This window comes from Notolepis coatsorum (assembly GCF_963971535.1).
Source record: "Notolepis coatsorum genome assembly, chromosome: 3".
Classification (NCBI taxonomy): domain Eukaryota; kingdom Metazoa; phylum Chordata; class Actinopteri; order Aulopiformes; family Paralepididae; genus Notolepis; species Notolepis coatsorum.
This window is the reverse complement of record NC_140167.1, coordinates 200,145,860-200,164,289: the sequence shown is the minus strand read 5'-3', so window position 1 is coordinate 200,164,289 and position 18,430 is coordinate 200,145,860. Positions and strand designations below refer to the sequence as shown.

The window sequence follows — 18,430 nt, the reverse complement described above, 5'->3', positions numbered from 1 at the left end:
TCAGTTACATTAGAACCCACTAGGGCCTCTGTGGTCGGGGTATCCTGGTTGATAGGGTCGGACATAATTTTACTTTCTACTTTTACCGCGTTTACCGTTTGTAGAAGACTAGGTAGTATACTGGCAGCGTAATCCTCTAAGTACTGAGGTGGCTGTCGTCTACGCTGCGGGCGTTCTACTTTAGGAGGACCGTTTCGTGGAGTGTTCATCATAGGCCATTTCAATATTAATACCACTATATTAATATTACACTAATTACCATCCGGCTCGAAGGACCAATTGTAACTGAGGGGTACAATTCCCTGACTGTATTGATAAGTATGGTATCATTAAACCACAGCCGCTTTATGTACTTTAACTACTGGCCATACAGTACACGATATCTAAATATGATGAACACTTTCCCACCATGAAACCAGGTCCACACAAAGGTAATAATCAAATATTTAATATATAGCAAAGGGTACATATAATATTCACCATTACATTTATGATTTGAATGCTCTTGTAAGGCAAATGGGTACTCGTAGGCAAATCAACACTGAATGTCCAATCTCTGGTTACGCAGGAAGCAAGTATACAACCTGGCTCTTAGGGAATTATAACGATGGCACACTTAATGATTATAGCTGGATATACTGTAGGGGTCCTCCCGGTTGTAAGCCGGTAGGGGGGGTAGGAGAGCCGTCGGCAGTATCCCGTCTGGTCAACGATGTCTAGGGAGACTTCACGTACAGAAGACAGTGCAGTAGAATCTTGATCCACAGATGAATACACCTTGGCTCTCTTGTAGGCTGTAGCTGTAGCTGTAGCTCCACAGTGAAGAAGAAGCGAGGCGACCTCAGTCTGGTCTGAGCGCCGTCTCACCTTGACTCCTCTCGGGGTAAATCCAACACTCACCGGTGTTGGCGATTATCCGCTCCACAAATCAAAGTACCAAAGCAAACATATATTCCATGCCGCATAGGGCTCAGCAGTCGTCGGGTAGGTAATCCAATGTACAGGTCCACTCGGTCCTCGCCTAGAACTCCTCGGATGAAAGCACCACGTGTGGTCTGCCCAACCTGGTTAAGACTCTAGATAACACGAGGAAGCGATGGGGGTGCTGCTCACTTTAGAACTCTAACCGCACGATGCACCATACATAATAGACTATTATTACTTAATAGAAATACGGTGCCAAACTCTGACAATTCAGCTATTAATTCGCACGAGGTCTCAATGCTATTCTAAGGCCAAACAGGCCATACTACACCGCACGCGGTATCGTGGGGTGAGGCTTCACGTTCTGTTACTTAGTTGGGTAGAAGACGAAGGGATAAGAGGTCTTCTACATTTACTTGCGCCATATTTATATGCACGGTGAACAAATAGTGCCACTCTCTTTTCGGTAGCCGTATTCCTGCGCAGAGCCGGGGCTAGTAGGGACATGTTTCGTCGGTACCATTGAACTTGGCTCCAAGGGGCTTGTCCCTGGCGCCAGGTCCTTGTCCAATAAGAGAATGAACTATTATGGGCTAGTAGACTAAAGGGATATTCCGTGTATATGTACAAGGAATATACAAGGGATATCAAACGATATACAAATACTATTCAATATATATCCATAAATAAATATATATATTCGGTTTAATCTGATCCTTCACAACAGACAGAGTAGCAAGGCTAGGGTTCGTCGTCGTACCTAGGTTGTTAGGTTAACACTGCGACGAGGGAGAGCAGGATATGTGGGCTGAAGTAGGGGTCTGATGATGAGGGAATCCCTCACAGCCGCGCTGATTGATCTCCCCCTGGCAGCGTGGGAATGCAGGGGACGGATGCTGCCCATATAAGGGTGTGGAAGGATGAGGGGTGAGGAAGGCTCTCACCGTGATGGTGTGGAAGGATGAGGGGTGAGGAAGGCTCTTACCGTGATGGTGTGGAAGGAGGAGGGGTGAGGAAGGCTCTCACCGTGATGGTGTGGAAGGAGGAGGGATGAAGAAGGCTCTCACCGTGATGGTGTGGAAGGATGAGGGGTGAGGAAGGCTCTCACCGTGATGGTGTGGAAGGATGAGGGGTGAGGAAGGCTCTCACCGTGATGGTGTGGAAGGAGGAGGGGTGAGGAAGGCTCTCACTGTGATGGTGTGGAAGGAGGAGGGGTGAGGAAGGCTCTCGCCGTGATGGTGTGGAAGGATGAGGGGTGAGGAAGGCTCTCACCGTGATGGTGTGGAAGGATGAGGGGTGAGGAAGGCTCTCACCGTGATGGTGTGGAAGGAGGAGGGGTGAGGAAGGCTCTCACCATGATGGTGTGGAAGGAGGAGGGATGAGGAAGGCTCTCACCGTGATGGTGTGGAAGGAGGAGGGGTGAGGAAGGCTCTCACCGTGATGGTGTGGAAGGAGGAGGGGTGAGGAAGGCTCTCACCGTGATGGTGTGGAAGGATGAGGGATGAGGAAGGCTCTCACCGTGATGGTGTGGAAGGATGAGGGATGAGGAAGGCTCTCACCGTGATGGTGTGGAAGGAGGAGGGGTGAGGAAGGCTCTCACCGTGATGGTGTGGAAGGATGAGGGATGAGGAAGGCTCTCACCGTGATGGTGTGGAAGGAGGAGGGGTGAGGAAGGCTCTCACCGTGATGGTGTGGAAGGATGAGGGGTGAGGAAGGCTCTCACCGTGATGGTGTGGAAGGAGGAGGGATGAAGAAGGCTCTCACCGTGATGGTGTGGAAGGATGAGGGGTGAGGAAGGCTCTCACCGTGATGGTGTGGAAGGAGGAGGGATGAGGAAGGCTCTCACCGTGATGGTGTGGAAGGATGAGGGGTGAGGAAGGCTCTCACCGTGATGGTGTGGAAGGAGGAGGGGTGAGGAAGGCTCTCACCGTGATGGTGTGGAAGGAGGAGGGATGAAGAAGGCTCTCACCGTGATGGTGTGGAAGGAGGAGGGATGAGGAAGGCTCTCACCGTGATGGTGTGGAAGGAGGAGGGGTGAGGAAGGCTCTCACCGTGATGGTGTGGAAGGAGGAGGGATGAGGAAGGCTCTCACCGTGATGGTGTGGAAGGAGGAGGGATGAGGAAGGCTCTCGCCGTGATGGTGTGGAAGGAGGAGGGATGAAGAAGGCTCTCACCGTGATGGTGTGGAAGGAGGAGGGATGAAGAAGGCTCTCACCGTGATTATGACAGACTGATGCGCCAACTCGCTAATTACCCACCTGGCTACTTTGCATATCAATAGCGCAGGTCGTCAGGTGTGTTCAAATACGTTCTCAGATACAGTCACACAAAACTTGTGAATGAAATGTGTTACATTCCATTCGTAGAGGCAATTAGGCACTGTCTTTAGTCCGTGTGGATGCGAGGGAACATTTATGCGAATTCGCGGGAACGCGCGCACGTGCCCGGGCGTGCGCGTGCACGTGGCGTCATTAAAACATTGTGCAACCAGCGTTGAAGTCAGCAACGCAACACTGAAGAGAACGCTCTTCCAGTTTAAGAATGAGTGACGTACTTCATTCAGGATTTCACAGCTGCGATCATGTGCAATTTAATTTATGTATTCAGGAATCCAGGGAAACTATCATGGGCTGATCTCCCCTTCCCCCTCTGGAATGTTTCACATTTGAATGCAAATAGGCTGAATTTGTGTCGTGTTTGTGACATTGAAGAAACGAAAAACGAAAAAAGAAAATGATACAAAAAGTGCTTGTTTACTTTATTGAAGTGACGATGTCAAACGACGATATAGGCTATATTAAATTAGGAGCGAGTCTTTATGGTTATAATGTCTAGTTAAAATAATATGCAATGTGAGAAAACGCTAAAACTACCAACCCGGGGGAATATGGTTCACTGAATCCATTGATCGTATTGATTAAAGGAGAGCGGAGAAACTGCCTGATTAAGTTGCCATAACGTTAATGCTTCAAATATTGGCATGACAATGTAAATATCTCCGAGCGTGTCCGCACACACACACACACACACACACACACACACACACACACACACACACACACACACACACACACACACACACACACACACACACACACACACACACACACACACACCAAGCCGCATTCGCGCTGCGTATTCAAGGGGCTTGCAGCTCTTTTATAATCACAGGATAGTGGATATAGGAGAAAAACAGAATCAGAATTCATATATTTTAAATGTTAAGCATTTTATGAGCAAACGAAATTCATTAGATTGGACATTTAAAATTGTTTTAGTAAAACTGTCTATGACGACTGCCATCTAGGCACAAACCTTTCAACCCAGTCAGTCTGAGCCGGTCATTCCCAACTCTGTGGACACACAGATCACTCAAGGCCCCGGTGCAAGTCATTCTGGGTAGTGTAACAGTTCAAGAGATGCCAACTCTTAATCGGGAAAGACAGCTCCCTGGCAAAAACAAGACGATATGTCTTTCATCACAAGGGGCATCATTTAATTAATCAATGATCACTGACACGATAAGTCTCCGTACCCTAGCGAGTCTTGTCAAACCTCCCTAGTCTCTCCACACAGAGAGAGGGAGTGGCCTGGACAGCAGACCTTGTCATCCTCCCTACTGCATTGTGGGCTCGTGAAGCCCATGTCATGTGATTGTTCCCATACATTCTCATCAGACAAGAAGAGACAGTGGAATACAAAGGGCTGCTGGCCATGGGAGGGGGGAAATGCATTGACTTTGAGGGGGATTGGCTGATTTAATCAAATGTTTGTGAATTGAATTACATGTTTATCTCAAGGCACATCTAAACTACTTTGAAGACACAACCATAATCCGTTCATGTATGACTGTGTGCATTGGCCTGTCTTGTTTTCTCTATGCTCCTTATAATAATATAATAACTTAAGACACAACAATGGTGGAGCGGGGAGTCGCGGATGGAGCGAGAGCAACGCTACTCCGGCACATTACAGCGTATATATATATACCGTACAGTCATCACAAACACAACAAAAGTATTAGGAGGTCAGAAGCCAGAAGGCTTTTTAGGGTGGGACAGCAGAACACTTAATATCATAATGGACCTGTATGTAATCTTATAGGAGTGTGTATGTATGTACCTGATTCCCCGCGTGCGGGGGGGGGGGTCTGTTATTGCATGGAACGGCGTACAATGTGTCAAGAGGATTGCATCGAGCAGCGGACCACATTGTTGCGAGACGCCGTAACACGACAATGGTCTCTATAGATACGATGATTTATGGCCCGTGCGGCGTGGCTCTCAGGCCGACACATACTGTGCTGACTGTACTGTGGTGTCAGGTGACTCCATCCCCGGTGTGCTCTTCTTCCATCCCTCCAGGTTACGGAATAGGCCTGCCACAGAACTCCCCGCTCACCAACAACATCTCCGAGTTCATCAGCCGCTACAAGTCGGACGGCTACATGGACATGCTGCACGACAAGTGGTACAAGGTGGTGCCGTGCGGCAAGAGGGTCTTCGCCATGACGGAGGTGCCGGTAAGTCTACGTGCTGCACGGCAAGTGGTACAAGGTGGCACAGATATATATATATATAGAAACACTAGAGGGCTCAAGGCGGAGTCTCTTGCTTGAGTGGACTACTGCTTTAACCTGTTCCACCCCACGGGGTCGGTACCGGGTTTAAATGACATTATGATCATATATCCATATTTTTCAGAGTGATGCAAAAGATTTCAAGTATTAACATCACTAACATGTCTGAAGTCTACCGGGAGGACGGCGACCATTTTGAAAATTTTAACCATGGGAATTGTAGTTTTTTTTTCCGCCATTTTGTGGTGGGGATGCATAGCTGCCGATCAGCGTTGGAATTTTTTCGAACTTCACTTCCTGGCAGGTTCAGTGGGGGTTCAAAGTTCAGCGTTCTGAATGAATAATATCAATAATTCGGGATAATAAGCCACAAAAGGTAACGTTTTTGACAAATATTGAAACACAGTTAGTTTCTCCTCCCTATTGTTAGCATGTAGCAACAATTAGATCTGAAATTAGTTTCAAAATGGTTGCACTGTGGTGAAAATAAAAAAGTACAGTACATTACAGTAGATATCATTATCTGTTCTTATGCACGCCTGGTGATACTAAATCCAAATTGAACTCGGGCATTTGAAAGATAATATATGTATATATATAAATGTGCGAATTGGCTATAATAAGGTAATGTATAAGCATCTATTCTATATTCTATAATAATATTTCAAATTGCATTGGTCCGGATGGGAGAATTCAGTACTCCATAGATGTACCTAGATACCAAGAATATGCAAATAGCCCTTGTAGAAGTGGAGCAATATTCCATTTACCTAGGTATACATTTTATGCGGATTTTCACCTGGGGTGGAACAGGTGATTATCTGCACACACAAAAATACTCTTAACTTGCTGAAATATTGACGGATTTAAAAACGGTTTGGTTTATTACAAACGTTATTAACCCTTTAATCGCCAATTACGTGTTAAGACGTCATTCCTCGCCATGCGTAATCTGCCAATGACGTCGTACAGCGCCAAAACCGGAAGTGATCGGCCGGAAGTGGTGCTCACCCATATTTCGTCCGGCCACTCGCTATCGCTCCCGGGGCTCCATCTCGACACACTGGATAATCGATCGGTTGCCCTAACTCAATAAACAACGTTATTTGGACGTATATAGTATTATACAACCTGGAACTGGACCAACTAGATCGACATCCCATAATAACGATCTTTTTGCTCCAGTAGCATCGCCCAACGCTACGAGAAAGCTGCGGTGAGTTTCAGCGTGTTTGATTATTATTATCCATATAAACTGCTCTGATCTATATATCGCCCATACTACATAAATGATTTAACGTAGGCCACGGACTTATAACCCCCCCCCCCCCCCCCCCCCCCTCCGGTCACCAGCAGATGATGAGGCATGACGTTTAGGACCTTGTACAATTGAAATTTCGGTATCAAACTACATTTGATGATCTAATATATGTATTTATGGCTATAACTCACGTTCTGCAGAATGCTGCAGAAAACGATAAAAACATATTTATACTTTAGACCGTGTTTTAGTATGAATATGTGAATGAAAAAGTAGAACGTTGCTACATCCTAAACGATAGATACTTGACGTTGAATGGGCCATAGTAATGTCAATTTAGCAATACAATTTAAAAAGTTATAGCCCTGCAAAGAAGGGGAACATCTCCATAGACTTACAGTGGTGGCAGAGAGGTGATTAAGATCAGAATAATCCCTGGCAGATAAAGGGTTAACGTGGCTATGATTCTTGCTTGGAAGAATTCTTTTTTTTTTAAGTTTTTTTTAAGATTTTCGCTTTTTGCTACTGGGCAGTCCAGTAGAGAGAGAGAGAGGAGGAACGGGAGACAGAGTGGGGGGAAGACATTCTGCAAATAACGACGGGTCCGGGAATCGAACCCGGGTCGGCCGTGCCGCGACTCAGCGCGTTATGTGGTTCATCACTGGGGCGCCCGGAAGAATTTTTTTTATTACATTTTTTTATTTTTTTATATGAAAGTCCATTATACAGTAAGTATGCAGTATGATAACTACTATCTCTGACGTTATTAACAAACCAAACGGTTGAAAATTTTGCAAGCTATGGTTATTTCAATGCTCCATCCACGCAAGATGGCCGCCAATGTGGCAACGTTGGTCTCCGTTGGCCAGCAGTGCGGGTGAGTCATCCAGTGATATATATCTATTAGGGGTGTAAAGGTACACGTATCCGACCGAACCGAACCGCTTCAGTGTGTACCGTACCGAACGGCTGTGTAGTGTACCGAACGAATACAACGGTATGTTAACCACTAACGACCGCCCACCGGGAGCTGTTTTTTTCACAATCTAATATAATTATTATAATTAAAAAAAAATAATGTAAAAGTCGATTTCAATATAGAATATTCGTTGACAGCCCTACAAGTACAATTAGTTACTGCACACTACATCACCCCTGAGTGGAACATGGAAAGCCAAACTTCCCCCCCACTGTACCGAAAACCCGTACCGAACCGTGATTTCAAAACCGAGGTACGTACCGAACCGTTGTGTTTGTGTACCGTTACACCCCTAATATCTATACAAGGTGGTGCCATGAGGGAAGAGGGTCCTCGCCATGACGGAGGTGTCTGTAAGTCTACAGTACGTGTTCAATGTGTGTGCGGGTGTTAACACTTTGAGTGCCAGTGACGCGTTTTGTCGTTAGTTCATGCCGTCAGTTGAGTGCCGGCAACGCTATATAGCGTTTGTTTGTCGTATTTTTTTTTATTGGTGATTTGAATGCATATTTCATCAATCGAGCCTCACGCTAGTGTTGCAGAGTCTCTCTGAGCTCAATTGGGAAGATACCGCCCCCTATCATCTCTCCCTGTGTAACTGCACCCCATTAGTTTAGACTGATGAAGGGGGGGGCCAGTTTCCTCATTTTACTTTTCCGTCAAGCCAACTGAAGAGACCCAAGTTGATCGCCGGCCCTCAGAACAGCGTGGATTATGTATTTCCAGCACCCAATGCTGAATCAATAAACGCGATCGATATTTGGAATGGCGATCAGGAATTGGAATAATCTTTTTGGATAACATCTGATCTGAGGTAAGGAATATATTTTACCAGTCTTGGGGTAATCAGAGCTTTTTTCACAGATATATCAACGTGTCCCATATGTGTGTGTGTGTGTGTGTGTGTGTGTGTGTGTGTGTGTGTGTGTGTGTGTGTGTGTGTGTGTGTGTGTGTGTGTGTGTGTGTGTGTGTGTGTGTGTGTGTGTGTGTGTGTGTGTGTGTGTGTGTGTGTGTGTGTGTGTGCTCGCTGATCAGGAAATGAGAGAATAAACTTTTCAGATCGCTTCTATAGCGTGCATAAGTACACATATACTATCGATAATCTAGCGTTTATTTGAAAACTATTCATAAATAGGCCGGAAAATGACAAGGTTTTTGTGTATGCCCGAATATTCCAGTAAATGCCGTTTATCACGGAATCTATATATTTTTCTGAAAAACTAGGGCTTTTCAAAATGCTATAAAACGGAAATGAACCGATTAAAAAACAATCCGTTTCGACAATGTTGACTGCAAACAAGTCATTGATAAGCGAGGGGCAGATTATACACATAGCCATAATTTATGACAGAGATTATGCGTTCACAACGCTATCATTGAAGTGGGTGCTGGCATTTAACCACGTTTTACCATGTTCACCAGTGGTAATCAAAGTGTTAATGTGCACATGTAAGTTGTGTGTGTGTGTGTGTGTGTGTGTGTGTGTGTGTGTGTGTGTGTGTGTGTGTACATGAATGTGTGTGCATTTTGTGTGTGTGTGTGTGTGTGTGTGTGTGTGTGTGTGTGTGTGTGTGTGTGTGTGTGTACATGAATGTGTGTGCATTTTGTGTGTGTGTGTGTGTGTGTGTGTGTGTGTGTGTGTGTGTGTGTGTGTGTGTGTCTCTGTATGTGTGTGTGTGTGTGTGTGTGTGTGTGTGTGTGTGTGTGTGTGTGTGTGTGTGTGTGTGTGTGTGTGTGTGTGTGTGTGTGTGTGTGTGTGTGTGTGTGTGTGTGTGTGTGTGTGTGTGTGTGTGTGTGTGTGCGTGTGTGTGTGTGTTATGGTGACAGTTGGAGGTCAGAGGGGGTGGGTATAATTCTGAGCCCACCGTCCTTTTCAATGGTAATCAGGGAGAGACGTGAGTATGCTTTAAATGTAAGTCCATAGGGAAGAGGTACCTGCATATACTCTCAAATACACCACTCTGTGTGTGTGTGTGTGTGTGTGTGTGTGTGTGTGTGTGTGTGTGTGTGTGTGTGTGTGTGTGTGTGTGTGTGTGTGTGTGTGTGTGTGTGTGTGTGTGTGTGTGTGTGTGTGTGTGTGTGTGTGTGTGTGTGTGTGTGCATGCATGCATGTGTGTGTAATCATTATTCAACTAGTCTCCTACAGAACTGTGTTCAGCTGAGCACAAAAAATAACATTATTAATACATTTACAGGTTCAAACATATCTCATGATCCATTGTCTCCTCAAGTTCGACACTGTTTGACGAACAATACCTCTGACCCTTAACTGCCAGAGGTGTACCATATGTGTTGATTGATTGATTGAAACTTTATTTAACAGATTGCAGAATGGGTACAATACAGTACGGCTCAATACACACAATTGTTAAGGGGATGCAGACCAGAGAAAGACTTTCGTCTTGTTTACATCAGGGTCCCCCATTTTCAATTCATCCTAACATATATGACACACATGACATACAGATAGACAATACTGCTACATCTATACATTTATGACATACCAGATTTACAAATACAGTACTGTTTGTGATACAAAAAGAGTCTAAAAAAGAGAGTATATACATTTGACGAAGAAACTGTACATTTGAGAAGGTTGGGTAGGTGGGGTGGGGTGGGGCGGGGGAACTGTACCTTGGATTATCGACGAAACCTTACTTGGTCCCAAGAAGAGGGTCTCGTGTATTATTGGGTTAGGACATTTACTGTACATAAACATATGCATTTAACTTAAAGTACAATAGAAGAAGAAAAAGTCTTTATTTGTCATGCAGATAAACACACAAATGCGAGATGGGCGACACACAGGAACACACACACACATGCATTGGGTCGCCGATGAAATGCCTCTCTGCGCTTCACCCATCCCGTCGTCCTTCTCCCCCAAGGGCAGCCGGGAGCAGACATGGGGTGGGGCCGCGCCCCGGGGACCAATCCAAGTGCTGCTGTCCATCTCCGTGAGGGACACCACAGCTAGCGATCTGTTCTGCATGTTTTTCCATTGGGTTTATCTTTTTTTCAGGAGGGGAAACCCTTGTGAGCACGGGGAGAACATGCAAACTCCCCACAGAAAGGCCCGGGAGATACCCCAACTGGGTACCTGGTAACCCGGCAACCTGGTCCCCAAGCGGGAATCAAACCCATGACTTTTCTTGCGTGACTACCGTGCCGCCCCAATATACAAACATAGTCACGACTCACGCACCCAAGTCACGCACCCAAACATAGTCACGACTCACGCACCCAAGTCACGCACCCAAACATAGTCACGACTCACGCACCCAAGTCACGCACCCAAACATAGTCACGACTCACGCACCCAAGTCACGCACCCAAACATAGTCACGACTCACGCACCCAAGTCACGCACCCAAACATAGTCAAAATGAAGTTCAATCTCAGGACACCTGGATAAAAACGTATCCCGGGTGGAAATCACACAAGTCTGCGGGTAATTTTAGCTACATTAGCTGGCCAACTCTCAAAGCCAACTACTGTACATTATAACGTTAACTAAACAGACTGCACGCGATGTTATCCAACACACACACACACACACACACACACAACCTACAGCCTTAATGATATAACTTTTATATCTATAATATAATGTTGCCTACATTAGCTGGCCAACTCTCAAAGCCAACTTTAGTAGTGCACAACTACTGTACATTATAACGTTAACTAAACAGACTGCACGCGACGGTATCATCCCACATCATAATAGGTAGCTTAGCTAGCCTTATAGCTAACCTAGCTATCTGATTGATTGATTGATTGATTGATTGATTGATTGATTGAAAACTTTATTAACAGATTGCAGAATGGGTACAATACAGTACGGCTCAATACAGACAATTGTTAAGGGGATGCAGACCAGAGAAAGACTTTCGTCTTTTTTACATCAGGGTCCCCCATTTTTTATTCATCATGACATTTATGACGTACACAACATACAGATATACAGTACTGTTTCATCCAGATATTTATGACATACAAGATATACAAATATACAGTACTGTTTAAGAGAAAGAGATCATAAAAAATATATATATACAGAAGAAGAACCTGTACATTAGGAGGGGGTTGGGTTGGGGGTGGGGTGGGGGGGGGGGGGGGCGGGGGACATTGGACATTTACCGGGGGGCCAGTTTCGAATTGCAGCCACCCGTAGGTGCTCTTTGAGAGCGGTTTTGAAGGAGGGTAGGGATTCACATTTTTTTACGGCTGTGGGTAGGGCGTTTCCACATTGTTGTGGCATAATTGCGAAACGTGTTTAGTCCCTTGTTTGAGCCGAATCTGGGTTGAGCATGATTTGTGGAACTCCCTCTGGTGTTGTGGTCGTGCTAGAACTCAACCACACGCCGAATTAACTATAATGTCGACAACAAAAACACAACTGCTTGTTGGTGATCGTTACGTTACTCTACCCTCGGGTTTAGGAGAGACATTGTGAAATATTATTAGATTTCTTGTATAGCCTTAATAAGTAACTTACCTATCAGGAGTGGTACAGTGTGCACCGTGAAGGATTGAACCATGTGTTCAGAGTCTGCTAGAAAATTACACATACACAAATGGTAGGAAAACTACACATGTAACCCCCACCCCCAAAAGAATAAATGTCCCTAGTTCTGGGGTTAAGTTCGTTATAAAGGGGGCTTAACTACCTTCCCCTAGTGCTGTAAAAAATTGTGAACGAGAACAGCATAGTGAATGACAACAGCCTGCCCCTAGTGGAGCAGGACAGTCCCTACACAATTACAACAGTACAAGACACAAAAAACTCCCTCTCTAATTTTCCACTACCGTGGGTTCCCACGTAATACTAATCCCGTGCGAATAGGGCTTTAGTCAAGTGCATGGTGTAATTTCAGCAGCATGTTGTACAGAATTAGACGGTCTCTTGTTCCTCTCGAGTCTCTCATAGTCTAGTGCAGGTGGTCGGCCTCAGGCACAACGTGTGGATATTACCTGTGTGCACCTGGGGAGGAGCTGGCTGTTTCCAAAGCACATTGTTTGATCTGTTTTCTTTTTTTGTATTGCATTGTATTTCTCGACGTCATTTGTAAATGAGAATCTATTTTACAAGTGTGGTCGTTTTTCTCACAGCATATAGCAGTTAGCACCATGTATTAGTTAGTCAGTCATGTTTCTGCTATTTCTAGCAGACGTCTAGTCGTACTGCTTGACAGCATTAGGAGTCTTCATTAGGCCTGTGTGTTTACATTTACATTTACATTTAGTCATTTAGCTGACGCTTTTATCCAAAGCGACTTACAAGTTCTGTACGACAAGCCATCAGGAAGGGCACAACTCTATCAGCTGAGTAACAATGTTCATCAAAGTGTTGAGTGCTACAGTGTAGGTTAGTTTATTAGGACAAGTGCATGACAGTATGGTTAGTTAGGGTTAGGGTTAGGTTTTTTTTTTTTTTTTTTTTTTTTTTTTATTCAGATAATGGTTGAAGAAGTGCGTCTTTAGTCGACGGCGAAAGATTGGACGTGTTTCGGCTGCCCTAACTGGGGTGGGTAGTTCATTCCACCATTGTGGGGCAAGGACTGAGAATAGGCGACTTCTCTTTGATGACCCTCCCGGAGCTTGGATAGGAGTAGGTCTGAGGCGGCCAGAAGATGCAGAGCGTAGGGGTCTTGAGGGTGTGTAGTTAGAGACCATTGACCGGAGGTAGGCGGGAGCAGTTCCCTTTGCCGCACGGTATGCTAGGTCGAGGGCCTTGAAGCGGATTCGTGCAGCAATGGGGAGCCAGTGCAGGTCCCTAAGAAGTGGGGTGACATGGGCCGACTTCGGTAGGTTTGAGATCAGGCGGGCCGCTGCGTTCTGAATGAGTTGAAGAGGCTTAGTGGCAGTGGCCGGGAGGCCAGCGAGCAGTGCGTTGCAGTAGTCGAGGCGGGAGATGACTGTTGATTGGACGAGGAGTTGGGTGGCTTCTTTTGTCAGGAAGGGGCGGATCCTTCTGACGTTGCTCAGGAGGAATCGGCAGGTTCTGGTTGTCGCTGCGATGTGAGCAGAGAAGTTCAACTGGTCGTCGAGGACAACACCAAGGTTCTTGGCGGTCGGGGACGCGGTCACAGCTGCATTCTCGACTGTGATGGAAAGGTCGGTCAGGGGGGAGGATTTGGCCGGCAGGTGGAGCAATTCTGTTTTGCTTTGGTTCAGTTTGAGGTGGTTGGTCGTCATCCAGGCGGAGATGTCGGACAGACAGGCCGAGATCCGCTCAGAGACGTGGATATCTGAGGGAGGGAAGGAGAGGAAGAGTTGAGTATCGTCGGCATAACAGTGGTAGGAGAAGCCATGAGACGTGATAATGTTACCCAGTGATTTAGTGTAGAGGGAGAAGAGAAGGGGTCCTAAAACCGAGCCCTGGGGGACACCCGTCCGCAGGGGGCGGGTGGCCGACAGGGTCCCTCTCCATGACACTTGGTAGGAGCGGTCATTGAGGTATGATGACAACCATGTCAGCGCAGAGCCAGCCACTCCCATTCCTGCGAGGGCCGCGAGGAGGATCTGGTGGTTGACTGTGTCGAAGGCTGCAGATAGATCTAGGAGAATCAGGACAGAGGAGAGGCCTTTCGCTTTTGCTAAGTGAAGTGCCTCTGTGACCGCAATGAGGGCTGTCTCTGTGGAGTGACCAGTCCTGAAGCCTGACTGATTAGGGTCTAGTAGGTCATTCTGTAAGAGATAAGCAGTAAGTTGGTTGGATACAGCACGTTCAAGTGTTTTAGAAAGGAAGGAGAGAAGAGAGACAGGACGGTAGTTGCCTATGACGGTAGGGTTCAGGGATGGTTTTTTTATGAGGGGCGTGACTCTGGCTTGTTTTAGGGAGGTGGGGACCACCCCCGAGTTGAGTGAGGAGTTGATGGTTGCAGTTAGGAATGGGAGGATGTCTGGTGCTATGGTCTGGAGGAGTGGGGAAGGTAGCCGGTCCAGCTGGCATGTAGTCGGACGGTTCGACGTTACCAGTGTCAGGGTCTCGGCTTCTGTAATGGGAGAGAAAGATGACAGAGTGAAGGATGAGGTTCTCGATTCAGCATTTGGAATGGGTGGGGGTTGGGAGAAGGAGCTGCGGATGTTCTCCACTTTTTCCTCAAAGAAGATCGCAAAGTCTTCGGCAGAGAAAGATGAGGGAGGGGGGGGTGGGGGGGGAGTGAGGAGGGAGGACATGGTAGCATGCAGTTTGCGAAGATTCTTGGCAGAGGCCTCGATCCTATGGTGAAAGAAAGAAGCGTTGGCATTAGTAATGGTTTTGGAGAATGTTAACAAGAGGTTGTGATATGTGTCGATGTCAGCAGTGAGGCGTGACTTTCTATACTTCATTTCAGCTGCTCTCAGGACCTGTCTTTGTTCTCTCACTGGATCTGTCAGCCATGGACTGGGTGGGGAACGGCGGGCAGGTTTCTCAACGAGGGGACAGAGCTTGTCGAAGGAGGTTGCAAGGGCTGAGAGGAGGGTGGAGGTTGCCATCTCTGTGGAGAGAGCAGAGAAGGTGTCACTCAAAGGTAGAGTGGATAGTATGTCAGAGGAGAGGGTGGAGGGGGATAGGGAGGGCAGGTTGCGTCTGAGTGAGACGGTTTGAGTTGGGGTGAAGACCTTTCGGTTAAGCATGAGAGTTAGTGAGAAGGATATGAAGGAATGGTCAGATACATGTAGGGGAGTTACCGTGGTGTTAATGATACTGGAGTTACGGGAAAATATGAGATCCAAGGAGTTGCCTGCTTTGTGGGTGGGAGGCATGGCAGTGGGAGTCAGGTCAAATGATTGTAGGAGGGAGACTACTATGACTGACTGAGATGAGTCAGGCAGGTTGAAGTCGCCCAATAGAAGGAGAGGGGTACCATCTTCCGGTAAGGAGCTTAGAAGCATGTCCAGCTCATCTGTGAAGTGATCGAGCGGACCTGGAGGGCGGTAGAGTCTAACAATGGTGAGATTGAAAGGATTAGAGACAGATACTGCATGATATTCAAAAGAGGAGAGTGACAGTGCTGGGAGGGGTGTTAAGTTTGTAGTCCATGAAGGAGATGTCATGAGGCCAGTGCCTCCACCCCGCCTGGAAGGTCGAGGTGTGTGAGTGAAGTTATAGTTTGTAGATAATGCTGCAGGTGTTGATGAGTTATTGGGGGTTATCCAGGTCTCAGTTAGAGCCAGGAGCTGCAGATTTTGACTATGGGCGTAGGCAGTAATGAAGTCAGCTTTCTTGACTGCTGATTGACAATTCCATAGGCCTCCCTGTACTGTGACAGGTGTATTAGTGGCTGTAGGAGGGTAGGATAGATTAGCCGGGTTGCTAGCAAACTGCCGTGGGTGGGTTGAATTTGTTCTGGGGGAGCAGATTGTGGATATGAGGCACATTGTGGTGTCAAGAGTGGCAGGGAGGAAGTAGAGAAATAGCAGAGTGGGAGGGAAAGGGAGATTTTTCAGCGTGGAGTGCAAGATAGGACTAGGGTGTACTTAGCACTAGGTGGATCGGTCGATTCCTCGGCGGCTAACTCCAGGAAAACTCCTCTTTGTCCCTCTTCGTTTCTCGACGCTTCGCTGACGCTAAGCCAGCAGGCCTTTAAATCCCTATCACTAATTAGTGCTTTCTAACACCTGGCCCTTAATGGGTCACTTAAGGAAACAAAATGGCCGCTTTAAACATGCCCCTTAATCAAGTCAGCTGGTCAGGTCAGCAATCAAGTCTCAGTTTAAAGATATTACTAAATGACTTAAAATGTCTTACCCTGATGCAGTGTAAGTCTCTCAGTGAATGAGCTGTCCTTCCACAACAGAATGTAGTACAGAGTGATTCCAGGAGAGGCTGAGGTTCTGCTTTTAAGCAGTGACAGGGCTCTGAGATCACACTCAGTACACAAGTGCTGTCTTTAAAGTGGAGATGAAGCAGTGAGCAATGTGATCCTAGTTTGTTTGTTGTGTACCTTGTGTAAGACAGGGTTCTATAATCAAATGTGAAATCTATCTTATTTGTCTGAAAAATATAATATAATATCCCTGTTTTCAACATGGGCGCCGCCATTTTGTTGCTGACGTCATGGCTGACGTCATACCGGGGGTTGGGTGTATACACTCTGGTTAGCTGCCTATATTGAATGGGTCAGTCAGCAAATAAAATGTTGCCTACAAAACAACGGGACCGCGGTGGTTCTGTTTGTATTGCTCCTGGCTGTTCAAACTAATTTTACCATGTGAGAGAGAGGAAAGTTGGTTAATTTCCACAAACTACCAGTGAAAAAAACAGTGTTGTTGACATGTTGGCTCGGGCTGCCTGCACCCAGACGGCGCGACCAGCCTGTTGGACAGGGAAGGAGGATCTGCAGCGAACACTTCATTGCCTCGGATTATGTTGTTGGGGTGGGATGTTTGTCCAGAAGACCACTAATCAGCTGAAGCCGGACGCGGTTCCCTCGGTTTTCGACAGACAGACCGGCGTTAGCTCTCGGGAGCGATCGCTAGCTAGTTGGCACCAGCCGGGGCCCGGCGTTAGCTCTCGCTAGCTAGCGTTAGCAACCGGAGCGTCGCGGAGCATTCAGCCTGCTGGCTACCTAGACCCACTTCAACCAGCGTCGCGGAGCATTCAGCCTGCTGGCTACCTAGACCCACTTCAACCAGCGTCGCGGAGCATTCAGCCTGCTGGCTACACAAGCTGTGTAGCCAGCAGGCTGAATGCTCCGCGACGCTCCGGTTGCTAACGCTAGCTAGCGAGAGCTAACGCCGGGCCCCGGCTGGTGCCAACTAGCTAGCGCCTAGCGATCGCTCCCGAGAGCTAACGCCGGTCTGTCTGTCGAAGACCGAGGGAACCGCGTCCGGCTTCAGCTGATTAGTGGTCTTCTGGACAAACATCCCACCCCAACAACATAATCCGAGGCAATGAAGTGTTCGCTGCAGATCCTCCTTCCCTGTCCAACAGGCTGGTCGCGCCGTCTGGGTGCAGGCAGCCCGAGCCAACATGTCAACAACACTGTTTTTTTCACTGGTAGTTTGTGGAAATTAACCAACTTTCCTCTCTCTCACATGGTAAAATTAGTTTGAACAGCCAGGAGCAATACAAACAGAACCACCGCGGTCCCGTTGTTTTGTAGGCAACATTTTATTTGCTGACTGACCCATTCAATATAGGCAGCTAACCAGAGTGTATACACCCAACCCCCGGTATGACGTCAGCAACAAAATGGCCGCGCCCATAATGCTAAATGCTTCAGAAATGTACACAACAAATCGTTTTTTCTTAGAAACTGCTTATTTTTATAACGTGACTTCTTCTGTGGCTTATCTAAATACTAATGTGATGCTATGAATATGTATTTATCGCACTGCTTCATTTCCACTTTAAGCAGGAAGCAGCTTATAATGGGTCACTTAAGGAAACAAAATGGCCGCTTTAAACACGCCCCTTAATTAAGTCAGCTGGTCAGGTCAGCAATCAAGTCTCAGTTTAAAGATATTACTAAATGACTTAAAATGTCTTACCCTGATGCAGTGTAAGTCTCTCAGTGAATGAGCTGTCCTTCCACAACAGAATGTAGTACAGAGTGATTCCAGGAGAGGCTGAGGTTCTGCTTTTAAGCAGTGACAGGGCTCTGAGATCACACTCAGTACACAAGTGCTGTCTTTAATCCGGAAGCAGCTTTTAATGGGTCACTTAAGGAAACAAAATGGCCGCTTTAAACACGC

General features: G+C 46.8%; 1 protein-coding gene across 1 annotated transcript in view; it reads left to right on the top strand.

Annotated features, from left to right (window-relative positions):
* The window catches only part of grin3bb (glutamate receptor, ionotropic, N-methyl-D-aspartate 3Bb), a gene marked incomplete at both ends in the record, with an annotated part of 569,733 nt that overhangs the window by 435,415 nt on the left and 115,888 nt on the right, over positions 1-18,430 (top strand). The window contains 1 exon segment of the mRNA XM_084311504.1: positions 5,289-5,440. Coding sequence (XP_084167630.1) covers positions 5,289-5,440 — 152 coding nt within the window.